This window comes from Heptranchias perlo, chromosome 15, assembly GCF_035084215.1.
Source record: "Heptranchias perlo isolate sHepPer1 chromosome 15, sHepPer1.hap1, whole genome shotgun sequence".
Lineage (NCBI taxonomy): Eukaryota > Metazoa > Chordata > Chondrichthyes > Hexanchiformes > Hexanchidae > Heptranchias > Heptranchias perlo.
The window spans coordinates 30,114,821-30,142,225 of record NC_090339.1 but is presented as its reverse complement, the minus strand read 5'-3'; the positions used below and the strand labels follow the sequence as shown (position 1 = coordinate 30,142,225).

Below are 27,405 nucleotides of genomic sequence, written 5' to 3'. Positions count from 1 at the left end.
TGGATAGACTGAGACTTTTTTACCTGGAGAGTAGGAGGTTTAGGGTGATCTTATAAAATAATGAGGGGCATAGATAAGGTAGATAGTCAAAATCTTTTCCCAAAGGTAGGGGAGTCTATAACGAGGGGGCATAGATTTAAGGTGAGAGGGGAGAGATACAGAAGGGTCCAGAGGGGCAATTTTTTCACTCAAAGGGTGGTGAGTGTCTGGAACGAGCTGTCAGAGGCAGTAGTAGAGGCGGGTACAATTTTGTCTTTTAAAAAGCATTTGGACAGTTACATGGGTAAGATGGGTAAAGAGGGATATGGGCCAAGTGCAGGCAATTGGGACTAGCTTAGTGGTATAAACTGGGCGACATGGACATGTTGGGCCGAAGGGCCTGTTTCCATGTTGTAAACTTCTATGATTCTATGATATTGAGAAGGATAGCAAGTTTGTAAATTACAGTAAAGGCATTGTTTGTACTGAACACTATGTTAAATAAATTGCCTCCTGGTTTATAGTCTATGCCTCAGTTTGATTGAGTGTCTGTTCAATTTGCTTACCAAAGATGCAGAGAATCAAACAGCAGCAGGTGGTTCATTCCTGTAAACTGGAGTACGGTGATTATCTGGTTAACGTCTATGTCTCACTGTCATTTACCCAGATATTGGACAGATAAGTGTGTGCTCTGGTTCGTAGGGGACCTGAGGTCTGCTTACAGGAGAAGACAGTGATGCTGAACCCAAGTAGAATATCTAACATAAACCCCAAAATCATAACACCCTCCTTTGCTTGACTTATGAACAGCACAAGGTCCAAAGCAAATCCCTTCAGGATTACTCTACAGTTACAGGGCACGATTATAAAAGGGAAAAACAGGTGGGTTGGGGGCGGGGGGGGGGGGGGGGGGGGCATTCAAAATCGCAACCATTTCGGACCTGCCCCCAACCAGCCCATTTCCGGTTTTTACCATGGCGGGACGAGGGGTCGGCGACCAACCCGCTCCCAGGAGGTGGATTGGTGATTAAAATCTTTCAAGAGACTATGGGCCTCCATTTTTCCCAGAGTTTCCAATTTCAATTCCTTGGGGCCGGGATTCCCGAGCCGTCTCTTTTACACCATGTGAAAGGAGGCGAGAAGGCCCAAAACTAACAAGTACAGGTTGTGGGCCCGGAGGAGCAGGAGTGCTTCCCCAGGCCCAACAAGCCTACCTGCAGTGACCCCACAATGATCGCGGACCCGCCCCCCCCAATCTCTGACCCCGCTGTAACAATTGCGGACGACGACAATGTCCCCTGATTAACCCCCACCACCGATCGCGGATCCCGATTCCCTCTCCAATGATCGCGGACCCTGCGATGACCCCCGATTTCCCCCCCCCCCCCGATCCTGACACCCCCCCACTGTGACTGACCACCGATCCCTCCCCCCATGACTGACTCCCCTCCACCCCATGACCTCCATGCCCACCCATCCCATCCATACAAACAAACACTTACTCGAAGACTTACCTGAACACGTCTTCTCCCTGGCTGCTCTCCCATCCAACTGAGGCCAGCCTGTCAATCAGGCCAGCCAGTCGGATACCAAACTGACAAAAAAAAATGTCCTCATGTCAATATCGTAACGATGTCCAGGAAACCCATACTTCCAGGTTTTCCGTCCGTAATTTGAACCCCCCGCCCCCTTCCCAGCTCGGGGTCAAAATCATACCTGTAGTGTTACCTAATTATCACCTTTCTACCGAGCCTATTTCCCTTTACCAAAATGCATCACCTCACATTTATTGCCATCAAATTCTATCTACCAATTTTTAGTTCATCTTATCAATATCTCTTTCCAGTTTCCTTTGGTCTTCTAAAGAATGAACTATACCTCTTATTTTGGCATCATCAGCAAATTTTGACACCATTTCCTCTAGGCCTATAAACAACGAAAATAAGTGGCTTCAGAACTGAACCAGGAGGGACACCATCTACCATGTCTGTTACATTGTCAAAGAATTGCATGAGGTCTGAAGCACAATCACCCATTTTTTAAATCCTTGTTGACTACTGACCAGTTTCTCTTTACTCAGATATATTTCATTCTTAATTAGAGTCCAAAATATCCCGAGCGAAGATGTTCACCTGAATTCGCTCAGTCTTCCTTTTTAAAAATTGTAACTATATTAAACACTCTTCAGTTCACATTCAAAAGTTGGTTTTAAATTTTAATGTGATAATTTCTTAAATTCCTAAGATGTAATGAATTTAGTCTAAACAAATAGAAATATTTATATTGAAATATTGCAACAAGTATTATAGTTTCCTGTAGCTGAAAATAGTTGTTTAGTTATAGAATTGTGCAAAATGCTCTAAAATATTCTGGAAGCATTGAAGGGCTGCAATGGATGATTTTCAGCAAAGTTAAGGAAAGATTTCAATTTGTAGTATTAGGGGGCTTCCAAATTTTTAAAAAATTCTGCTGAATGAAGGATGCTGCTGCTAGGAAATTAAACATCTTTCCATTTTGGACATCGAGGGCTGGATTTTCCTACCCCAAATCTGGTAGGATAGCATCATAATTGGGGCAGTGAGGCCTACTATCGCTTCTCTGCCCTGGCCTGAATTTTCCTTCCCCTACCCCTGCTGGGACGAGTGCTTCTAGCACCCTCACCGCCTGCTGTATGAAAATACTGGCAGGGAGTCAGGACCTAGATTCCCAGTAGATTTCTGCCCTTTTTTACGGCTACTCTATAGGACCTCGAAGAAAGCTGGCAGCGGTCCTCAAAATTCTCTCAGTGTACAGACAGGACCTAGTTGAGGCCTCTTCTCTCTCCATTACAATCCCAATTCCTTACCTTTATAGGCCTCAGTCTTGGTTAAGGCCTACAAAAAAATGTCACTTTTGTCTTTGGGGCTTTTCTGCCCCTTTTAGTTCCTTCGCTGCCTCTTGAATGCTTAGAAGTAGCAGTGTTGATAATGGGAGCTGCTGAACCAAAGATATCGGCCCCGATATTAGCAGGGAGGTGGGTTGGCAGCTGTGGGGTGGTGATTGGCAAACCCGTATGAACCAAACTTACCATTTCCGACGTGATTGCACATTGATTGTGGTTAATGTCCTCTCCGGGTTTTCCTCCCGGCAGCTAGCCTGATCGACAGGCTGGCTGCCATCAGGAGCTGCGACGCGAGGGGCGGCAGGAAAGAGAGAGAGCCAGATGTCATCTGGCGCTGGACTAGAAGACCGGTGGGGGGGGGGGGGGGGGGAAGAGGGGTAAGGAGTGTGGAAGACCTGGGGGGAAAGGAGAGGGGAAGACTGGTTGGGGGGGGGGGGGGCCATTGTGGGGAGAGTGGGGGACATCGGATCGGGAGACATTGGATATCGGAGCAGGTTTCAAAAGGTAGGTGCATTTAGTGTTTTCACTTCATTGTATGCTTTATTATTTAATTTATTTAGTTTCTTGTTCCCTGATCTGGAGTGAATCAGAAGCGGTGAGCAAGCCGCCCAGGTTAAGTTAAAAAACTTTCTAATCACTTACTCTGTCACAGGTAAAGTGCCTTAAGTACCTCAATGAGGTACATTTGGCTCTTTACCCGTCATCCCGCCGGCTTTAATTGCCGGTGGGACTTCCGGTTTCGGGTCGTCTGCGCGCAAACAGGTGGGTTCCTGGGAAACTCGGAAGCAGACGGGTTGGAGCCGGCTTCCGAGCCCGAATGGGATTTGCGCGATTTTCGGAGCCACCCCCACCCCCAACGCACCTGCACTTGCCTCCTAAAATCACCCCAACTGTATCGTTCCCTCTCATGTTTTAAAAGTAATGCAACTAATTTTAAGCTAATTTTAAAGTTAAACCAGTCAATTAAAATGCTGATACTTGCTCCGACCCCCGCCCTGCATTCTTCCCAGCACATTTACATTAATGTAAATCACTGACCCAATGTGTGTCCTAAACAAGAGATATCTGTGATCTGGTAGTATTTAAGCATCAGTCTAAACTTTTTGCTATTTATGAGCTTGTTCTTTTCAAGAAAGCAACAACCACCCAAAATGATTGAGGTCTGGATTGAAATGTCATCATCTTATTTGAAGGCAAACTTGACCATAGTTTTAAGGAGAATTATACAGGCCCATGAGGTATCACACTTATAATGGTTTGGAGGAGGTAGAAGAGTTCTAGTGGAGGGATGAAAGGCTGATGGGTTTGCACCTCAGTTGTCTGGCTCTGCTGCAGTCAGCCAGGATTTATGTCACAGGCACAACTACTTGGGCATGTCTGAAGAGATCAACTTTCACCATCTACCCTTCTGCAGGGAGGCTAACACCAAGTTGTACTATCTACTGGAGCCTGCAGACTAGGTTCAGCATCAGGACAGTCCTGCTGTTGTGGTGGAAGTCACCACCACTTTGAACTTTTGCGCTGCTACTGGTGACATTTGCCAGATCAGTCAGGCATCCATACGCAGATGCAAGAAGCAGGTCATTGCAGCCTTTTTTGCCAGGGGTATAACAGATCACTTTCCCCAGGGAAAGGAGGGAACAACTCAAGAGGGCCCAACACATCCACCAGGTGGCTGTTTTCCTAAAAACACAGGGTTTCACTGATGGTGCCCATGAAACCATCAGGACACCCAACAACAACCCATCGATCCATTGTAGGGCTTGGAGGAAATCAAGATGTAAAGATTCAGCATCATCAACAAATACTATAGCTTGGGCAAAAAACCCAGTTCTTCATTCAGTAATACAATGCCTATCAGTTACTTCACTGACAGAAAGTATATAATAACAATAATTCACAGTTATAAGTTTAGAAAAATCTGTATTTATTACAAAATGCTCGTACAAGACAAGGTACAATAAATATTGCACCTATTCATTTTTCCTATTTTAATTTGTTTTTTTATACAACAGGCTCAAAATCATCTAGTGGTTACTTCCATTGGTACAGCACAGGGTAATGGATTCTTCATATAGTTTAACTGCTCCATACTGAGAAAGACAATACAGGAAATATGATATCTGTTAACAAATTACAATTCTTTGAGAATCTTCTTTGCGACTGAAATGCGGTGACCATTAAATCCAATTTTATGAATGAAATCAAAATGAAACATGATCTGATTCATGTGATAATTGCCATTGTCTCAGTACTTGGGCTCCAGTAGAGTTCACCACAAAAAAACTCAAATTAAGTTTCTTTTCCCCCATGTCACATGGACTTGTAGATTACTAACTTTTTTTCTGATAAATTTAATGCTCATCAAGATGAGGGATTTTAGAATTGGGAAATGGAACACCTTCCATTTTAGCACACCTAGTCAACTTTGATACAACACATTTAGAGAGAGGGTAAATCTGCCTGTACTCTACGCCAACAAAATGTTTCAGCACAACCCCTACCATTTCTCACAAACCATTCTGTTGCCTCCGAGTGATATTGCCAAATTAGAAGCACTTTTGTCCTGTGGGCTTATGACCACTAGATTACTAGTCTGAGACTGATCAAACTAATTTCATGTAGGATCTTTACAGCAGACCAAACCAGCTTTTAAAGTTTAAGGATACAGGTAGCTCTCAAGTGGTTAGTTAGTTGAATGATGCACTGTTTTAGAACAGGAGCATTATACCATGTAACACATTCCATGCTACTAAGATGGAGCTGCATTTAAGCTGGTTTGCCCTTTTAAGGCTGTAAATTCAAAATATTGTTGAGGCCAATTAGAAGTTAATTGTTATCAATGAAGAAAGTTTCTAGATTGATAGGTGCTTGTAAATTTCCAGCTTTGACACTTTGAAGTGTGAGAGAGAGAGAGAGAGAGAGCATAGAAGTTTGTTCACTCCAGTGTGCTTTACATGGTGGTATTGCTGAGGAACATTTTGTTGTAGAATTTGTATTTTACACAATGAACTACATTTATAATATAAACACATTACACAACATTCTAACAGCAAACGGCGCTCTCTGTCATATAAATTATATCACTGAGGTCCTTCATAAGAGCTGCTATACTCACTTCAAGCATGACCTGGACCTGTTTCTGGCTGGGGTGGAGATCACCTCTTACAAAAATGTAGGTACTGCATAGGATTATCAGGGCCAGAGAGATCTCCTGGACTAGTTTTGATCACCTAGGGGGGTCAGGGAGAAATTTCCCAGATTTTTTCCCCCAAATTGGGTTTTTATATCTGGTTTTTCGCCTCTCCCAGGAAACATGGGGCTCGATGTTAGCAGGGATGCGGGTTCGCGGCGGGGGGGGGGGGGGGGGGGTCTATTGGGCGCGTGGGCAACGCGCCCGGTGAAATCAGTCTGCCCCCCGCGCGATCGCAGCCTAATTGGATCCACTTACCTGGTCTTCCGGGTTCCCCACTGCTGATCTGCGCGTCGGGCGGGCTGCGCATGCGCAGTAAGATCTGTCAGCTGGAGGAGCTCTATTTAAAGGGGCAGTCCTCCACTGACAGATGCTGCAACAAATAGAAAAATTACAGCATGGAGCAGCCCAGGGGGAAGGCTGCTCCCAGTTTAATGATGCCTCACTCCAGGTATCATTAGATGGGGTGAGGAGGAGGGGCAGGACAGAGATATTACCCCCGGTGGGCGGGAGGAAGCGGCCTGCCTCTGCCACCAGGAAGGCCTGGCTCGAGGTGGCAGAGGAGGTCAACTGCACCACCAACATATCGCCCACCTGCATACAGTGCAGGAGGTGCTCCAATGACCTAAGTAGGTCAGCCAAAGTGAGTACACTTACTCATTCCATCTGCTACATCACCGCCCCCACCCCACATCTCCTTCTGCACTGCCAACACTACTCTATCACATCACCCCTCACACCCACTCAAACCTCATCCTCATCTTACCTGCACTTACTCACCTCGCCAGTACTCATCCCGCCACTACCACTCAACCCAATCCTCATACAATCTCAAGATTCTATGTCATACTCACCCTCTCGTGCATCTCTTTCACAGTTAGCCTCACTCAACCTGCCACTACCTGTGCTGCAGCCACAGGGCATGCATCACATATGTGCAGTAGGCAGCGTAAGGCAAACGTGTTGTGAGCATGAAGGGGATGCACAAGGGTGTTTGAGGGTTTGTCATGGTTTTTCCTTATATTGAATTTCCGACCAACTCACATTACATATTATATTGGCACCACGTCTTTGCGTATCTTGTCTGGTTTGTGCAATAATGCCCTTTCCTGAGAATCACAATGAAGACCCACAACTGATGACACCCATTCTGTCACTGCAGAGTGGTGTAGGTGTCGAGTGACTCTGAGCCTCCGTGTGCACTGCTGCTCAGAGAGGTCCAGGAAGCTGAGCCTCGGTCTGTAGACCCTGTGGCGAGGGTAGTGCCCTCTGCGACGCATCTCTCTCTGCCGTTGCCCTCCCTCCTGCTGTGCAGGTGGATGTGTCACAGCAGTGTGTTGTGGAGCTCCACGTGTCAGAGGTGGACGGCGTGGCCGGCGAGGCTGGTGATGCTGTTCGCCCTCCGAGGAGGTCATGACTGCAGCTACGGCGGCCCCCATCCGGAAGATGTACATCTGAGGGGGTCCGCAAGGTAGGTACATGTGTCTGGACCCCGGGGTGAGTGTGCAAGTTTGTGAATTTTATTGTCAGGAGGAGGGTGGTGGAGGCCAAACTTTGTCCCAAGTGACAGAGTGGCCTCCTGCAATGAGTGAGGGTCTCCCCCCCCCCCCCCCCCCCCCCCTGTCAAATGGACCTTTGCAGCTGCCACAGGCTGATAGCTGCAACACGTCCATTTCAACTGGGAGTGTTTCCCCCAGTATGGGAAACAGTCCCAGTTGTCTATAAAATCCCACCCCTCCTCACATATTCACTTAATCAGGTCAGTTAATGACCTGAAATACCACAGTAAATACTTTTAAGTGGCATCCCGCTGGCTTTAATTGCCTGCGGGATTCCCATTTGCGGGGGCTGCACGCGCACGTCGGCGCGTCAGTGGGGAACCCGGAAGTGGGCGGGTTGGAGCTGGGCTCCGGACCCCGCTCCGGGATTCCCCGATTTTTAGAGCCCCCCCCGCCAGGAATGCACCCGATAGCGGGTGCTAAAATGATGCCCGTGGTTTTGGGTGGGGTGGGGAGTGTATATGTTACGATACACAAGGTCTCACAATTGAGTGGGACAGGCTGGATGGACCAAAGGGTCTTTTCCTGAACTTCATTGTTTGTATGTACCACCATACCTCATGATTCCTGGTGAACAATGATAAAACTACTTCTGATTTAAAGCAATACAAATTATAGATACATTACACATACTTGTATTAGAGTGACCAACAGGCTATAACATAATCTCGCAATTCAGAGAGTGCATAAACTGCTCTCAGTTTAACACATCATCACTACCCCTTAAATGCACTCTAACACTCCCTGATTTCTATAGATTAACCATCATGTATAAGGTATGTGCCATATTTATCACCCATTCATAGTCCATGAGCAGAAAATCAAAATCTTTTAGTTTGAAAAGGAACTTCAGGCTTCCCCAATAGCTTCGTGGGTACAGGTACCACCTTTACAGTAATACTGATCAACACAGACCACGAATGTCTATAGTTCAACCACCAGTTTGTCCTGGGTTATCTGACCTCAACCAGAGGAGCAGCAGGGGCACTACAGTTAGCTGCAACAGCCCTGTGCTAAGACAGGGAAAATCAGCCAGAGGTCTTGCACCTGATAGCTATCCAATAACTCCTGCTGGAATATTCATGTTTGTTGATGGTAGATAAGGACAGGATCACGCTAGGTTGTGGTATTTTCCCTGTCCCCCTTGTTCAACAGCTTATTCATACATGCTGTCTAGGCTCATTAAGAATGGCCACTTGGCTGAGGTACTGGAGTGTGTCGGGTGCTCTTACTGTCTTCAAGAAAGAAGGAAGGGGAGAGAAAAAGGAACCTGTGAGGTGGCTGTTCAGCAGGTACTAGAGTTTATAAAAGCATAATGAACTATAAACACAAATATGACTATTTACAATGTCTATACATTACAACTTTTTATCCTCTTCTTCCTCCATTGTGAAGGAAGGGTTATCATAGGTATCTGTGGACTGTGGCTGCTGAAGTGTGCTACCAAAGTCTGAATGATCCTGGTTGAATCCACCATTGGTATGGCCCTTTAGATGTTTCTTCTGCACTTCTTCAAACAACTGCAAGACCTTGGATCAAAATGTAAATAGCTCATTAACAGGCAAATACTAAACACAGCGTTTAAACTTCTAGGACTGAAGGGAAGTTTATACTCAGAATATATATTTTAAAATGTTCCTTTGATGGCTTAGCGAGTAAATATGATGCCATCGCCTACACACCAGAAGTTTGATTCCTGGTTTCTGCTGAGTCAGCTAATATCAATTGTGTGGCAGGAGGGGGGGAAATGGGACATGGGCATTTGGGGGCCACAACCAGACTTAATGTCCCTGACCTAGAAAGGAAAACAATATAGCCAGGGTTCTCACTCCTGACTGCTATTCAGTGTGGATGTCAGTAGGATTGGGTTTGGTTGTGATGGCCTCCTTAGTAGTCTGTTGGCAATCAAGAATGACCACTTGGGCAAGCTCTCAGCACCCACTGGACTGTACCCCAGCAGCAGAAAGCATCTCAAGGAACGGAGGGGGGGAAAATGACAATTAATTATACTTTTAAGAATACCCTTATATATACACACATGTTGTGAAGCCATTGTAAATGCAAAAGAATACACTGAGCTTGTTGGCATTGCAAACATGGCACATTTAACAGTTGTGGCAATTCATTGTGTCTTGTTCCCTGGGATTCAGTTGGGCTGGGGGAGCAAGTGGCTCTGCTGAGCTAGTTCCACATAAAAGACTATTAAGCTCAAAGCTGTGGACATTCAGGTTAAATCTTGGGAAGAGATAAGAAATTGGTTGAAGGGTAGAAACTAATGCGGAGGCGGGGATGGGGGAGGGGGTGCGGTGAGAGGTACTGACTTGGGTATTCCAGGGCTCAGTGTTGGGATCACTACTGTTTCTAACTTACATTAATACTTGGATTCAAAAACTGATTGCAAAGTGGTGAAATTTGCAGATGATATCAAACTAGGTGGCTGAGTGGAATTGGAAGAGTCAGAAATTACTGAACGAGTTGGACAAAGTATGTAAGTGGGCAGAACCATGGTAGGTGAAATTTAATACAGACAAGAATAAAGTTCTGCATACAAGAGAAAAAAATGGGCAGCACATTCTCTGAACAGTGTTGAAATAACTAAGGATGAAGTTGAGAGAGACCTACGAGTCTTAGCAGATTCAATGTTAAATTATGTTCAACCAATGCAAAGCATTAACCAACAAAGCAATAGAATGTTGAACAATATAGCCAAATCAGTAGAGTACAAACTGAATGGTGCTCTGGTCAGATCACACATTGCGTACTATGCCCAGTTCTGGACCACAGACACGAGAGGCATTCAAACAATAGAAACAGTGCAGAGAAGAACCACAAGATTGATCCTAATGTCAAGGATGTGAGCTATGAGAAACTTGTACTTTTCAACCTCAAAAGGAGGCATCTGCAAAGTGATCATGTATAAATGTACAAGACACTAAATATTGTGGAACAAGTAAATCTGGAAAATTACTTTAAACTAAATTATGAGAGTAGGACACAGATTCAAACTAGTAAAAAACAAATTTAGTACAGATATCAGGAAGTTCTTCACACTGAGTGATGGATACACGGATTAGGGTGGTGAGGCTGAAAATCCTGGAAGCATTTAAGAATCAATTGGATGATGAAATGGGGGTGAACTTTAGAGTCTTTCGGGATGGATAAACTAAGATGAGTCAAACGGCCTTCCTCATCTGTAATTAATTTTAAAAGTCTAAAGATTTGTAATTGAACCCTAATGGTAAGACAACCGCTTTAAAGCTGATTTCAGAACAAACGTGTTACATCAAATGTAAGGAAATATAGGTTAGAAGGTATTTAGGGGAACCAGGCTTGAAAGGGTTAAATATAGTCAAAGCATTATCTGAAACTACTGTGCCATACATGGACTGCTTTTAAATTAAGCTACTGCAGCTGCAGAATGACTAATAACCATGAGAATCTTGTTATTGCAAACTAAAGGAGGGACATATTGGTACCCCTACTCCTTCAGACATTCTGGAATGCTGAAGCTAGCTGGTACTCCCAGTACCTTCAAGGCCTATAGAGTGATCCATCAACTGCAGGGATTGAGGAACATTTTGTTAAGGATTAAGAGAGATAAGGGGGCCACAAGGCACTGTCTCACCTGGACAAGTACGTGTTGGGTAAATTAAATGGAGTATTTGGGAAAATACCTGATTGGATGTATTTTGCTGCTGTTCCGTTCCTTTGGGGTATAACTGGGGGAGTCTGAGAATTTGCTAGTGTAGAAGCAAGAAGCGTGAAAAGTAGACGCATTTTCTACCCAGAACGGAATGGGTAATATAATTCTTGTTCTGTACTGTTAATTACTGCTTAGACACTTGCATGAGTTGACCATTGTGTGAAGTTAATAAAGTGTCTCTATATCCAATTGGAGTCAAGTCGAATCATGCTGACACAAAGCAAAGTGACATATTCAAAGTATTAGTTATACATCTTACCTCTGATTTGGGCACGATACCAACTCTAAAGAAACCCAGTGTCCCCGTCTCTATCTTGGTACAGTCCACAACTGTAGAGGCAATATTCTCAGGTGAAGGTCCATCACACAATACACCATCAACCTGTAATAGGAATAAAAATTTTATATGTGTAAGCAACTATAATTTTGCACATCATAAATGATTCTTAGAAGTCAAAAGAATATGTTGCAAACAAACACTACCTTGTCACCAAGTTTGGCATGGACTTGATTGTGGTGAGTGGTGTCTGCTTCTCCTGTCGGGTTTGCTGATGTCACTGCTATAGGCCCCACCTGCACTTGTACAAAAAGAGATTAGTTAGTATAACAGACCAAGCCAGTCCCATACTCAATCCTTGTTCGGTGCTGATTTCAGCCAGGGAGGCAGTAAGGGTTCAATAATACCTCAGCACCCTGGCAAGTGAGAGGAAAATCAGCAACGGTCTTGCTCAATTATGTAATGGCTTCTGCTGAAAAGTGTGGAAGTTAGGAGAGGCCTGAATCAAGTCTAGATGAAATTCATGCTCCTCCAAACCCACACTAATTGTAAAAAAACTCACCATCATGTTTTCCAAATGGCCCTCAGCAGTCTCTTTAAAGGCCACTGATTTGGCCACTCTATGTTCATTTCCACATGGTTGAGGCTTGCGCAGCACATGTTTTGCCCAATGGAAGCCCAAAATTGCATCAGGGTCCTAAATATATCACGCAACCCCGATTTAAAATAAATGCACGGGACTCCTAGCTCTTTTCAGGAGTGCAGGCTGCCAAAATTGAGGCCTGCTCGAAAATCAAAAGGGCAGAAACTTGGTGGTAAGTTTTTTTTCTCTCAGTTTTGTTTCACTGCCATCCTATTCACACTGAAAAATGGGGCAGTAGTGATAGATATATAAATATATTGTAACACACACACATACAGGATTGAAAGGACTAATATAAGCTTCAACCTCACTGTATAGGACATTAGTTCAATCCACTATCTTTCCTACTATTTAACAATCATGCTCTGATGTGCGTTATTTTGTATGTAATTGACAGAGGTGCCTAGTATTTCCTCTTAAATGCTACGTACAATGGAATAGGACCCAGTGTCCTTGCAGGTTCACCTAGTATTGCCACAGTTCAAACCATACAGCACTTTACTGCAAATTATGAGATATTTAGAAAATAACTGCATGAAATTAAACATTAATGTGACCAGAACTAGCTATTGCTTCATAGATATGAGCCTTTCCCATTGAAACAAGTACAGACATTTTGTAAAAGCTGCCACTGAATTGAGCGATCAAGTAAAGGCAATAAAACATATCAAAAATCACCAATTAAAGCATACACACTCAATAAGGAGAGAGCTATTTAGAAAGATAAGTATCGCACCTGGTCAATGAGATGTGTAGTAACAGCGCAGTCTGGAATCCTAATGGCAATGCTCTGAGGAGTTCCTATGTACTTAGCTGCATGTTTCAGTCCGAAGCAGTTCAACCATTCTCCTTTCAATGACAATAGCATGTTAATAATTATTCTCTCACATTTATTTAACTTAGATTTGGACACATGAACAAATTGCTCTTGCAACATGGAGTATTGACACCCTACGATATGGATTCCAACAATAAGGTTTGAGTCTGTGAGAGCATCCACGGGATGTTCCTGATCTTATTTTGGCAAACAGGGAAATTTTGAGCAGAGGTGAGGCATTTCACCAAACTGAGAAAGGAAATGCAGCTAGTGAGTCCTCCCAGGCCATACTCTCATACCTCCAAAAAGCTGGCTGAGGAGCAGCACTAGGAGAGATCTAAGAACAGTTTGTCCATCTGCCATTTGTGCTGGAAAATGACACTTGACACAGAGGATGGGGATAAAAATAAATCAGGATGGGAGAATATTAAAAGTAGCAAAGGGATCTTACCTCTGGGGATGACAAGACTGATAGACGAAGGCCAAACTGTCTGCATGAAGTCCCAGAGTAGAGGGTTCAACAGATGCTTTGCTGGCTCCAGTTGTGCTAAATTGGAGATCCATAGAGACATTGGCCTCTCTTTGGCCTGTTTCTTTGTGCTGTGCATATAAAAAAAAGGAAATAAAATCTCTCACGTATATTGTGTCCATCTATTCCGTTCTTATAAATCTCAAAATATCAATGTTGCAACTTATATGGGGTATGTCATTTGACACACAAGTGGTAGAGATTAAGGAGGAGACTGGCTTGGTTATCTTTGATTCCTCATGAATACCACAATATTTATTGAATAGGAATAATCAAGTAAGTGGAACATTGGGCTTCCTATGGGTGTTTTGATCACTTTTTAAATCTGAGGGATATTGTTGCTTTGCACATACATCCTGCGACAAATGGATTGAAGCTTTATATATATGGTGCAATCCACTCATTTGATGACTTGGAGCTCCAAACTCAAATTTTGGGATAAGTTGACACTGACCTAATGAGCATTGAAATGAGATTTGCTGCAATGTCACTATGTTGGTTTGGCAATAAGTTGAAAAAAAAAGCAAGTATTATATTTGCTGTAGTTCAATTTTCTAATCTCAGTTTTTATAAATAAGAATAGCAAATCATTCCTGATAGGTAACTGCTCTTTTCAGTGTCCAAATGTAGTAAATGTGTCCTGCAAGATATATTACTGTGATGACCCTCCACCTCAAGTGCTGAAGATCTCTAGTATTCCCCCACAAAAATATAACACCCAAAGCAAAAAAGTTCCTACTTGTAAGCCTTTTCCACAGCATCGGGGCGATTGCAGGCTGCCACCAACACATACACGGTGTCTGTTGGAATACCACATGCACCTCCATTTTTCATAATTTCTGCAGAAAACAAAGTTATAAAGTAAAGAAAACCCATCATAAAGCTGGAAAACATTGAGCAGTGTCATATCAAAGTACAATTATCTCAGATTAAATTTTGGGGCGGGGGGGGGGGGGGGGGGGGGGAATAGAGGACCGTGAGGTGTCCTAACTGAAAGTTATGAAGGGAATTGGCAACATTAATCCTGGTAAATTGATCATTATGGTGAAAGGCGCTAACTACTAGGGGCACAAGTGAAAAATTAAGCTAGGAGAAAGACTGGAAATCAGGCAAAATGTTGATGGAAAGAATCAGAGATTACAATACAGATGGAGACCCATTGGCCCATCACACCTGGGTTAATGCGAACTGTTCCACTGGAGCTATCTACTCTAACCCTATTGATTTACCCTTTCCACATGTCCTTTTATATTCTTCCTTTTCAAATCCGTATCTAATTACCTTATAAATAATGTTATGGCCACATTGTGCTACAAAATTTCATGTTCCAACAACCCTGTGTGGAAAAGAAAATTCTAACATCCCTCTTCATTTTGCTAGTGATAATCCTGAGTCTATGTCCCCTGGTTACCAATTTGACAACAAATGGAAACAACCTTTCACTATTTCCTGTCTCAAAACCATTTATGATTTTGAAAACCTCTATTACATTTGCCCCCGAACTGTCATTTTTTCAGTGGGAAAAGCCTAATTTTCAAGTTTTTCTTCATAACTATAATTCTTACAATTCTAGTAAATCTCCACTGTAACATTTTAATTACTCTAATATCCTTCCTATAATAGGGTGCCCAGAGCTGCATGGAGTCATTCAACCGTAGCCTAAATCAATGTCTTGTACAAATGTAACATCACTTCCTTGCTTTTATATTCAATGTCCAATGTATAAAACCCAGTATCTCATTTGCCTTTTAATGGCCTTTTCTACCCTCCCTCCTTTAGAGATCTACATATCTGCACGCCTAGACCTCTTTATTCCTCCATTCTAAAGCATCTTACCATTTAGGGTGTTTTTCTTTTACTGTTCTTTTCCCAAAATGTACTACTTCACATTTCCATGCACTCAATAACATCTACCACATACCTTTCCACTCTGCTAACCTGTCTGTTTTTCTGTAACCTTCCCTACAGTTTACCAAGACACCAAATTTGGTATCATCACCAAACTCAGTTTTCATTTCTCTTATATCAATGTCCAAATAATTTATATAAAAGTTAATAGACTTGTAGAATAAGTTACCAGGGAAAGTCACTGAAGTAGGCAGTACACGTAGGTTCAAGAGACAACTAGATACCTTTTTGGTGTTTTTAGTCTTCCTAATAATTTTTATGTTCGTGTATTGTTATTTCACAACCGTTTCAAATAGATTAGAAAACACACCAAAAGTAAAGCAGGTTTTAAACTAACAGCCTAGTAATTAAGTTTAAGTAATTGTTATTTGCAGAGTACAGCTACCTGCCTTAGAGGTTAAATTTAAGGACTTTCAATGCAGAAAATAATCTTGTTAACATAGGTTTCACTATCTATCCTTAAAGATATAGGGCCATAATTTGCTGTCAAAATAATGAGGCTAATGGCACTCACCATTATTTACGTGCAAATAGTACAACAACTTCAGGCAAGTGGCAGATTCACGGTTAAACTCAAAATATCCAAAAGTTGCTGTCTGAGTTGCGCTGCTCCGCCATTAGCTTTGCAAAAAAAGCATCTCGCCAACTGGCTCACCATTGAAATGCATTGAATGGGGTGACGTTTCTGTATTTGAGCGGTAGGTACGAACTAAACTCGCCACAGAAAGTTAAGTCTTGTCCATTTCAGTCTAAGTACCCGTGATAAGTGTTAATTACTGCCAGTCAACCTCTCTGGCATTGAAAATTAACTATTACAAGTGTGGAGTCTCATTCCTTCAGGTTTTAATTGTTGGAGATTTTAAAAATATAAAATTTTAAATGTTTACATTTTTTTTACTTTTCCTTTCTGTCTCTTAATCCAATTTTTCGTTCCCTCTTTATTTCTCTTTCTGTACCTTATTTTACATTGAATTCACCCACTCTAATTTACACTTCCTTCTCAGTCCTTGCACTGTTAATTTTGCAATCTTTCAATCTGATTGAGTAAGGAGATACACTGTTGGTTGCCCTGTTCACTCAGGTCCCAGATGCCCTGTTTCCCTCGCTGCAATGTTATCAGCTCACACTTTCAGCAACTTGCCACACAAAAAATTAAAAACCTAAACATGCAAGGGCATGTCTAACTAACGGCAGATGCCGTTAGATGCCCTACCACAGCATATTATGGTTCATGAACACAAAAAAGAATTGGTAGAGTTTGTACTTAACATTTTTCTTAAGTGTTCTGCTGAATCTTACCTGCAATTTTTGTGACTGAGGTGGTTTTTCTTGAAGGCAAATGAGGGCATATGGAGCTGCCATGCCCAAACCCACACAGCTTCGCCCAGGCAATTCCCATGGGCAACTGGGGGCTCTCAAAGCTCTGGTTGAAGAGGGTGGCTAGAAAGCAGTAAAAACTAACCAAACCAAAAATGATGGCAACCCCAATGTCATATCCAAAAGGATTTGAATTAATGGCATCCAATAGAAAGCTGATCAGGATCAACTGAAAGCTGAGAGAGAAGGCAAGCCACACTATGTTAAGAAAGATGGTCCCTATCACTACAAAGCAATTAAAAAGCAGGAAGCAAATAATCCCGACAGAGATACCAAACCCCCTAGTGGAACCATAGAGACCAGCGTATCTGGTCAAACCCCAGATTATCCACATTAGACCATATAGGATGAAAGCAGAACTTTCCAGGGTTTTACCCCGAGAGAAAGAGATTGAACCACACAAAATCTGCAGGACGCCCCCAGGAATGACTACCCAGGGCAGGACCACCGTGGCTAAAGGTGCAGAAGCATTGACTGATGCGGTGATGGCAAAGGCAGCCACAACATTACAGGCATGGGCTAGAATCTCAGCATCTGAATATCTGGAGTAGCCCAAATAAGGGCTGTGGGGGTCTTTATCTGACTTCAGAGTTAATGTATTCATCCTAGTGAGTAAACCCTTCACGACCCCCTCTCCTGTGGGAATAGTAAAGGATCCAAGCCTATTGAAAAGGGAAATGAAAGTTAAGCAAGCAGATGCCACAAATATGGCCACACTGACACCTTGTGCACCACCATGAAAGAAGCCAATGGGGTGAGCCGCCACTGCTATACAAAAGGAAACAAAAAAAAGCAAATAGATTCCATCAACAAGGCTTTTACTAGTCATAAACAGAGCCAAAGTGAAAAAAAGGACAGCAAGAACAGTAGGGACTGGAACTGGGGAGAAGGGTTGGGTATCTTGCCAGAGCCTGTAAAGAAAAGCATAGCCCTCTGCAAATGTTAATATGGAGGTAAAACCAAAGAATGTAGCAGTCAGGGTGTCAATGGCTCTGTAAGACAAAATACAAACAACAATTTGATAGGCACCTGCTGTCCACAGCCAGGGCACCTGGCCAACAAACAGATTGGAAGTTACACCCAAAACCTGGCAACCTAATACGCTGGCAGATAGCATATTTGTAATGTGCCCCAGAACCACTGTGTCATTTGTGTTGAGATTCTGGGACACAGATTTCAGGTGGAATTTTTTCTTGGACAGGCCAGTCCCTGGGAAAATGATTTTTCCTTTACTTAGGAAGGCAGAAGCCCGACCCAACCCAAAGTAAAGCCCTATAAAGGACACAATCAAATAATTTGAAGCTACTGCGGAATAATCAAAAGATTGATCATATAATGTGGCAATTTCATGGGCAGTAGCAAGAGAGATAGCAAAAGCAATCAGAGCCAAGATCAACTCCTTTTGGATTAACCCCACCACCCCGATGATGACAAGTGCCAAGACGAAAGCTGAATAGCCGGGGACCAGAGCATTCCTGATCCCATCATCTTGAACTACCTTCTCCCCGATCAAGATGTGGATAAGGCCGGATCCACACCAGAGAGCTGACACTGTCAGGCACAGGTTCACAAATAGTGTAGCATGCCTTGAACACTTCCTTATACCTGCAGAAAACCAAACAGAAAAAAATAGTAAAGGAGAGTGCATAGGTTTCACACCCATTCATGCACACATACTTGGACACAAGCATGCACATATGTCTTTAATGGGCCCACATTCCCCTTTATCACTCTCTTTTTCTTAATATATTTATAAAAGCTTAACTTTCATACCTCTTGCAAAAATTTTTTTCATATATCCTTTTTGTATCTCTTAATTACATTTTAATAGCTCTCCCAGCCGGCATGCTTTCCACTTTTTCTTACATTTGTGTAAGCCTTTTCTTTGAATTTGATACTGTCTCTTACCTCAATTGTTGACCATGGTTGCTTAATTACAGGAGTAGAGCCATTGCCTTTTAGTGCTATAGTAGATCAGCCCAGATTACTGTGGTCAATTCATTTCTTACCCCTTCGAAGTTTGCCTTACTTAAAATTTAAAACCTTGGTTTATGACTTCCCCTTCTGCCTTTCAAACTCCATATCAAATCCAATCATATTATGGTCGCTATATGCAAGATGTTCCCTTATTGTCAGATTGATAACTAATTCTGGTTCATTACTCAACACTAAATCTGATATTATCCTTTCTTATCTTCCTCCACTGATATGATGCATGTGATCCTTTGTGGTTTGTTGCAGTTTTTGTCTATCAACTGATTGGCATTTTATTCCATTTAGGATTAGTTTTCCCAACACTTGTTCATACACACACTCACCCAGTCACACTTACATCATCAAAACAAGAAAACTACATTGAATAGACCAAATAGCCATCTTCCAAACAAAACAAACTTCAATTACCATTTATAATTACAACTATAAATAACTTTTTTAAAAAAAATACAAGATTGACTTATTAGAAATTAAGATTAATATTAAGGGCAAAGCAGTCCACTTGTAAGAGGTCAAAGCATCCTAAATACAATTTTGCAGTTGCGGGGTGGGAAAGAGAGGAGATTGTTAGATGAATAGGCCTGAGATCTCACTGTACAGGATTTAAAAAAAAATGTATTTTTAAATTTCATGTCAGAAGTTTGATGTCTGAAAAAATAAATCTTGCTAGCACAATGTTAACAGCTGATGTTCAGGCTGTTCAGTGGTTAAATCAGGAGACTTTTTAAAAAAAACAAACAAGTCTATGCCCCCTCCATACCATCAATTGTGATGATTGGTGCCCTATCCCACTGAAGACACAATTACAGCCGTTTACGAGAGAATGGGCGCTAAATTGGCCAGTTGTTTCGGCGTTTGACGTGTGCTGGACGCCATCTTGGTATAGGAGTTAGCGCAGGCGCAGGTAACAAACACCGGCTGCATGTAAAATAAGGAGAAAATGGAAACAGTCAGTGTGCAACGATGATTTAAAGTGAGACACCATTTTGGGACTTAACGCTCAATTCAACACACAGTCTTAACCCCGACCATCTGAACGTGTCTTAGAGTGCCAGGAGGACTCCCACCAGTGCTATTTAAAGGGACCATGCAGGATTTACAGGTTAGTGGCTGGATTATTGCTTATGGCAGCCGAGACATTTGTAACTGTTTTTGGAGGACTCCTAGGCTTGAATACTAGGATGCGGGGACATAGCCTAACATTTAGAGCCGGGGCTAGGAAACGCTTCTACATGCAAAGGGTGGGAGAAGTTTGGAACGTTCTTCTGCAAATGGCAGTTGATGCTAGCTCAATTGTGAATTCTAAATCTGAGATTGATAGATTTCTGTGAACCAAGGGTATTAAGGGATATGGGGCTAAGGCGGGTAGATGGAGTTAGGTCACAGGTCAACCATGATCTCATTGAATGGCGAAACAGGCTCGAGGGGCTAAATGCCACTGCCATTTGCTGCCTCCTGATATGTGCCAGCATCTCCTGCAAGAAAGCGGGACGTGTGTCTGGGTGTTGTGCCTGTCATGGTTGAATAGCTGCCAGTGTCTGTGGCCTGAGAGTTGTTGCTGGGCGGCTTGCAACAGTGGTAATGTGTAAGGGTGAGGGGAAGCATCTGATTGGAAGAGTTGAGAACTGATAGAGTTTGTTGTTAGGTGGGTGATGGGGGGTGTAGTGCATGGAGCAGTGGATGCAGCTAGTGGTGCAATTGGTAGGAGATGCTACTTGAAAGTTGACCTCACTCACCTTGACCACTCATATCAAAGCATTGAACTTCTTCTGCCCTGTATCCATGTTCATGGTGCTGTCCGCCTGGCATTGACTTCATCCCCCAATGCCTCTCACTGCCTTTTGGATATATGTCTGGAGGGCCTCTTGACCCCACCCCACCCCACCGCGGTTGTAGGATGCCTCTCCTTCTGTCCACCTCTTGCACCAAGGTCTCTAGTGCATCAGCAGAGAACCTTGGTGGACGGACTCTCGCAAGCCTGGTACAAACTCTGATCGGCAGATTGGTGAGGTCTGGCATGCAGATTGGAGAATGTAGGATTTAGTGGTGCGCAACCTTTATTCAATGTTTTAACATAACTCATCAGTGTGTAAACATAGGGACGGGACCTGCATCTGTGTTTTGTGTGCGCGATGTCTGATCTCCATTCAAACTCTGTGCAGACAGCAGACTGTTATTTTCAGAAAATAACAGGTACCATCTACCTTTAAGAAATTTTAAGAGACATCCTCCCTTTAAGAGATTGGAGCTCCCTCTGCTGGTAGAAAGTGCAAATTGCATTTCACATCGTTCAACTCTCTGATTCCCAAGGCAGATTGCAGGTAAGTCCTCAGGCCTGAAGGAAGTCATGTCCTGCCTGCGCAGCGGCCATTGGGTGCAGGGTAATAGGGCATTGCGCTACTCCCGCCCAAAAACGGCCCTTATCCAATTTTTCCCGCAATGTGTTTTAAAGTTATGTAAATTAAATGGCTGAAGTGGTGCTATGCCCATCTACCTGCATCAATTAGAAAACTGAGTTTTCAGGAGCTCCACCCTGCTCCTGACTTACACAAATACCCATTTGAATTGTAAACCCATGTAGCTAAGCGTCTTAAAAGTATCAGGTGTAGCCGCCCCCTGTGGGTGGCACCACCCGATGTTGTAATCAGTCACACAGATTAGGAAGGTCACAGGCTCTGTTCTGAGTTCGCTGATCTTACCTGGGGTAGAGGTTGGGGCACTACAATTGAGCCCCTGGGCTAGGGAGGGCGAAAACAACCATGGCTCCTGCTCTATATTCAGCGACCTCTGCTTAAAAGTGCCGTGTGTAGATTTTGGTGAGAACTTGGTTAGACTTGGCTGTGATGCTTGCTCGGTTAAAAAGTCTGCTTATATTGTTTAAGCTCGCATGTGAAGAAGGCAGGGAAAAGGAGGGCTAGTGGCATCTCACCAGGAACCGACACCTTCAGAAAAGGAGAGAAAATTGGCGAAAAAAAAGATCAAAATAAGTTGAAATGCCTGGTGTGATTGCTCTTTCAACGAAATTGTCCCAAATAATATTACTACACCCTAAGCTCTGTTCAGACAGGCGTTAGGACACTGGAGAATCTGCTAACCAGAAAACTGCAAGAAGTTACACTGCAATTCCAAAGACTGGAATGCCACGAACTGTAACGAATCCTGCCTTCTATGATTTTTTTCAGTATTTGTACCATTCCGTTTGAGCTGTCACTTACCAGTGTAGGCTAGAAGCACCGCCACAATAAGTAGTAAAACCCCTAGAGCCGAGCTGGGGATCAGCGGAACTGTGCTGTAGTAATTCACCGCCAGCAACAGCGAACCTGACACACAAAACGAAATAAACAGGGGACATTATTTTAAAAAAAATCTATCAATCAATGGAAGAAAATACTTAAGTAGAGCTATTTGTTTTCAGCGTTTACCTGCACAGATACCTAGAATCCCTACGGAATAGTGCAGAGTCTCGGCGGTTTCGTGCTCCTGCGGCATCTTAAGGTCTGGGAGTGTAACGATTTGCTGAAAGCTTCTGGTCTAAGCTGGGCTCTGTGAAATGTGATAACTCTCTTCAATATTAAGGAAGGCCGCCTGTCTAATCTATTACTACTAGCTTCCTGATCCCCGCAGTAGCCAGTAGGTGCCTTACTGGTCCTTTATATCGACTCTCCACGCCCAGGATTCCTCCTTTTCAGAAGTCACAAGTTATTCACTATTGAATATGCAAATCCGGCAGGAAACCACACTCTCCTCCCAGGAGCAGGTCAGGGGTTTTCAGACACGGTGTCATTTTCACACAGGATGTTTTTTTGAGGCACAAAAATCCTTTTGTTTTCAGAGCTGCTAAAATGATTAAAATGAAAAGATATTCAGTATGACAGCCCGGCGTCTGTTTTATAATTAAATAGAACAATAAATCCATCAAATACGGAGAGAGATCTGAGGTGCGAGACATCTCATGGGGAACATGTTAATGATAAGTGGGGTGATCGACCCTGATGCTGTTTCAGAGGGAGCTTTAAAGATGATCAGGAGAGAGGACTGGTCGGGACTAGCAGAAAAGGCAACTTTCTCGGATAACACCGAAACGTCAACCTTTATCGTAAGAGTAGTCACCGGCAGGGTTGGTGGGTGAAAACGGCACTTTATATAAACCAGGAACTAAAACAGAAAATGCTTGAATGAACCTATTAACCGATCGGCGAGGTCCTGCAACTGAGTCTCTCCGCCCCAAACGTTGACATTTCCTCTTTTAGATTCTGACTCACGGGCTGTGTTTTGTTTTCTTTAAGTTTTTCACCATTTGCGGTTTTATCTCAAGAAGGGAGAATGTTGGAAATCTGAAATTAACCAGATATTCGAGCTGCGAAAAAATGCTGTTTTCCTATTAAACTCAGTATTGGTAGAAAGGATAATGTTACCGTTAAGAGAAAAGGGCAAACTTTTTTTTTCAAAAAATAATCTTTATTCATAAAATTTGCAGCAATACATACAATACAGTTATCATATCTCATTCCAAACATACACAATACAGATTATACAATTTGCAGGTTACATCAAGTACAGTTTAATGAACACATTGTACATAATTACAGTTCATGACACTCAATACAGATTATTGATTACAGGTACGTTACAGATCCTTTACTGGTACATTACAGATTCATTACAGTTACATTACATCAATTTAATTTTACATTCTGCCCGAGGGGTTTTTTCCCCTGATTGCAGCCCCTCAGTATACAATGGCGGGAAGGCTCTAAACGGTTGCCTTTCCCCACAGAGCCTTGGCGGCGGCCGCACCCATCCTCAGTGCATCCCTGAGCACATAGTCCTGGACCTTGGAATGTGCCAATCTGCAACACTTGGTCGAGGACAGCTCCTTGCACTGGAAGACCAGCAAGTTTCAGGCAGACCAAAGGGCGTCTTTCACTGAGTTGATGGTCTTCCAGCAGCAGTTGATGTCTGTCTCGGTGTGTGCCCCGGGAACAGCCCGTAGAGCACAGAATCCTGTGTTACGGAACTGCTCGGGACGAACCTGGACAGATACCACTGCATCTCTCTCCAGACCTTCTTTGCAAAGGCACATTCCAGAAGGAGATGGGTGACGGTCTCGTCTCCACCGCAGCCTCCTCTGGGACAGCGCGTGGTGGCGCTGAGAGTCCGGGAGTGCATGAAGGATCTGACGGGAAGGGCCCTTCTCACCACCAGCCAAGCTAGGTCTTGGTGCTTGTTTGAAAGCTCTGGCGATGAGGCATTCTGCCAAATGACATTGACAGTCTGCTTGGGGAACCAACCGACAGGATCCACCATCTCCTTTTCCCGCAGGGTCTCGAGGACGTTACGTGCGGACCACTTGCTGATCGCCTTGTGGTCAAAGGTGTTTTTCTGCACAAACCTTTCCACGAAGGACAGGTGGGGCAGAACGGTCCAACTGGATGGAGCGGTCCGTGGCAGCGTGGCCAGGCCCATCCTTCTCAACACCGAGGACAGGTAGAACCTCAGCACGTAGTGACACTTTGTGTTTGTGTACTGAGGGTCTACGCACAGCTTGATGCAGCCACACACAAAGGTGGCCATCAGGATGAGGGCCACGTTGGGCACGCCTTTCCCCCCTTTCTCTGGAGATTTGTACATTGTGTCCCTGCGGACACGGTCCATTTTTGATCTCTAGATAAAGTGGAAGATGGCTCGGGTGACTGTCGCGGTGCAGGAGCGAGGTATGGGCCAGACCTGCGCCATGTACAGCAACACCGAGAGCACCTCGCACCTAATGACCAGGTTTTTGCCCACAATCGAGAAGGATCGTTGGTCCCACAGTCCCAGTTTCTGCTTCACCTTGGCAATACGCTCCTCCCAGTTTTTGATGCACGCCCCGGCCCCCCCGAACCAAATCCCCAGCACCTTCAGGTAATCCGACCTGACGGTGAAGGGGACAAAGGATCGGTCGGTCCAGTTCCCAAAGAACATGGCCTCGCTCTTGCTACGATTTACCCTGGCCCCCGAGGCCAGTTCGAACTGGTCGCAGATGCTCATCAATCTGCGGACCGAGAGCTGATCCGAGCAAAAGACGGCGACGTCATCCATGTACAGGGAGGCCTTGACCCGAGTGCCTCCGCTGCCTGGGATCATCACCGCTCTTATGCCCGCATCCCTCCTGATGGACTCGGCAAAGGGTTCGATGCAACACACGAACAAGACGGAGAAGAGAGGACAGCCCTGCCTGACACCAGATTTGATCAGAAAGCTTTCTGATTCCCACCCGTTGATTGAAACTGCGCTACTGATGTTTGTGTAGAGCAGTTGGGTCCAATTGCGGATTCCCTCCCCAAACCCCATTTTGGAGAGCACGTCCATCATGTACATGTGGGATATTCTGTCAAAGGCCTTCTCCTGGTCCAGGCTGTTCAGGCAGGTGTTCACCCCCCCCTGTCCTGTACGTAGGCGATCGTATCCCTGAGTAGCGCCAGGCTATCAGAGATCTTTCAGCCGTGTAAGGCGCAGGTCTACTAATAGGACTGGTGTTAGTAGAAAGGATGATACCATTAGGGTTATGGCAGAGCAGAAAGTACAATCTCCATTGAGACACCTTTTGTTTGTTAAATTCCCATCTTGTATTGGGAGGAGCGAGATTATTTCAAGGAACGCTGTACTAGTAGAAAAGTAATGTCAAGTGTTCGGTAGCAAATACCAGATTCACACATTGGGATAGATTTTCCGATGGGCATTGGGAAATCTATCCCATCTCTTCGCTCTCAGTCTGTAGCTAAATCATTAATAAATAATCGGGACCTGATATCAAACTCCATTATAGAACTATTGTACACGGACTGGAAAAATTACGTCTTTGGCCAACAATGCGGAAGAAACGACTACACTGACATTGAAAATTTACCCTTTTCTTTGAAAATAGTTGGAATAATAAAGTTCACGTCTTCCTGGTCTGGCGAGGGCCAATCACTCATAAGCGGCATGGCCGCTGCCGTGACTCTAAAGAATAATTGCGCTAATGCTATAACTGTAGGTGAAATTTAAAGCTGAAGGTTTCCCGAAAACGGAAATAATCCGATTATAAATGCTGCTGATGCCAGTGTGCTCAGGAACAACCTAAATTTAATCCTATTTTCCTCGCACGATATCCCACTGCACAGTGATGGGTTTAGAAAAGACATTAAAACACCCCCACCAGTTTCGTATCCCTATCCCAGCTATTATTGCTAAAACGTTTAGCAATAATATAAGCTGTAAATATATTAATCATCAATAGTCTTAGACTGGAGTCGTACTGCACTGTGTGCGAACTCAACAACGCACTGGAGGGTCGCTTTAGTGTTTTGGGCAGTCTCCCGAGTTATAGTGCCACGTTTGCATTGATGAGCACCCCAAACCGTCTCTCATCCATACGGCAGTGTAACTGCATCATTAGACAACTGTGTATAAACGTGAGCAAATACCTGCCGCACTAAACCTTACCCATGCCTAAAGTGTACGGCCCAGTTGAAAATTTAACTCAAATTATTTCAATTACAATTTAAATAGTACAAGTACTATTTGTGAGAGATGGTCTATGTTATTCCATTTGACATCTGGTTTGACTTTTCGGGCACACTGCCAGTTAGCGCATTCAACCATTTTAATTATTAATGGCTGTCTTCTCATAAGTTAAATAGCTTACCTGGGACAAGTATTACATCGATGCATTGGCGAATTTGCAGAGCTGTAGTGTTTAATAGTAAAACTTGCTTGTGCTGTACGTGTTTGAGTCGCCTACGGGAAGACTGTAGCACAATAAATAAATGTTATGAGTTGTTATATATTAACAAAATCTATTTTTTTTATTCTTGATAAAAATATTTGTCGCTTCTTCTTTGGTGTCCCAGCTCAGCCCAAGAAATGTATCCGCCCGACTGCTATCCGTGTCCCCCCCACCCAGCTCTCCCAACAGGGGGCGCTCCAACTATATATAACATGGTAACTGAAATGGACTCAGCTGTGATGCGTCAATGATTGAATAGTCTTCCATGCTTACTGTCAAGGCTCTCACCCAAATGATGGCCACTTGGATAGAGGGATTGGCTTTACTGGAGCCAGCTTGGTGGCTTTACTAGAGCCAGCTACCACAGCTGTAGGGCAGGCATTGGTTGCATATTAAAGTCACTAGGTAATACAGTAAGTAATGAGACTTGCTCTATTTTCTAACTAGGTATCTCAAGCACCCAACAGAATTGAGGAGCAAATGAAGCATTTCCCTTTGGTTAAAGACAACCTGCTTTTATAAAGTCAATTAAAACTAAAAGGGGGAGAGGATATGCTTTGTGTGAAACATGCGCAATAAGTTCATTATTGAAGATTATACATCTGCCGTACATCGATCATAGTCAACAAGCCATTTAAGATTTTGTTCACCAGTTTTGTCCCTGCCCTCTCCTGAAGACGTTGACTCTTACTGAAGTATGATTTCATGGATGCTGATCATCTTCTGGTACCTCATTTAAATGGCCAGGATTTGGGTGAGTGCCTTGCAGACTATTCAACCATTGGGGCATCACA

The 27,405-nt window shown here is 43.6% G+C and overlaps 1 protein-coding gene across 1 annotated transcript; it reads right to left on the bottom strand.

Moving 5' to 3' along the window:
• Window positions 1–4,763: 4,763 nt before the first annotated feature.
• On the bottom strand, window positions 4,764–22,470 carry si:ch211-153b23.4 (uncharacterized protein LOC335392 homolog). The gene is made up of 9 exons (XM_067996999.1): window positions 22,284–22,470; window positions 22,077–22,181; window positions 16,789–18,471; window positions 14,321–14,420; window positions 13,504–13,652; window positions 12,972–13,084; window positions 11,799–11,888; window positions 11,575–11,697; window positions 4,764–9,141 (listed from the first exon to the last, which is right to left on the bottom strand). Exons 1-9 carry the CDS (start codon window positions 22,348–22,350, stop codon window positions 8,971–8,973), a joined length of 2,601 nt encoding a protein of 866 aa, XP_067853100.1. The 5' UTR covers window positions 22,351–22,470; the 3' UTR covers window positions 4,764–8,970.
• Between the last annotated feature and the right edge of the window lie 4,935 nt (window positions 22,471–27,405).

Excerpts from the sequence above, each read along its gene's own strand:
- si:ch211-153b23.4 (XM_067996999.1), bottom strand. The coding sequence starts at position 22,350 with ATGCCGCAGGAGCACGAAACCGCCGAGACTCTGCACTATTCCGTAGGG. Across the intron at positions 18,472-22,076 it reads GGTGCTTCTAGCCTACACTG|GTATAAGGAAGTGTTCAAGG; the intron begins GTAAGTGACAGC and ends GGTTTTCTGCAG. Across the intron at positions 9,142-11,574 it reads GTATCGTGCCCAAATCAGAG|GTCTTGCAGTTGTTTGAAGA; the intron begins GTAAGATGTATA and ends TTTTGATCCAAG.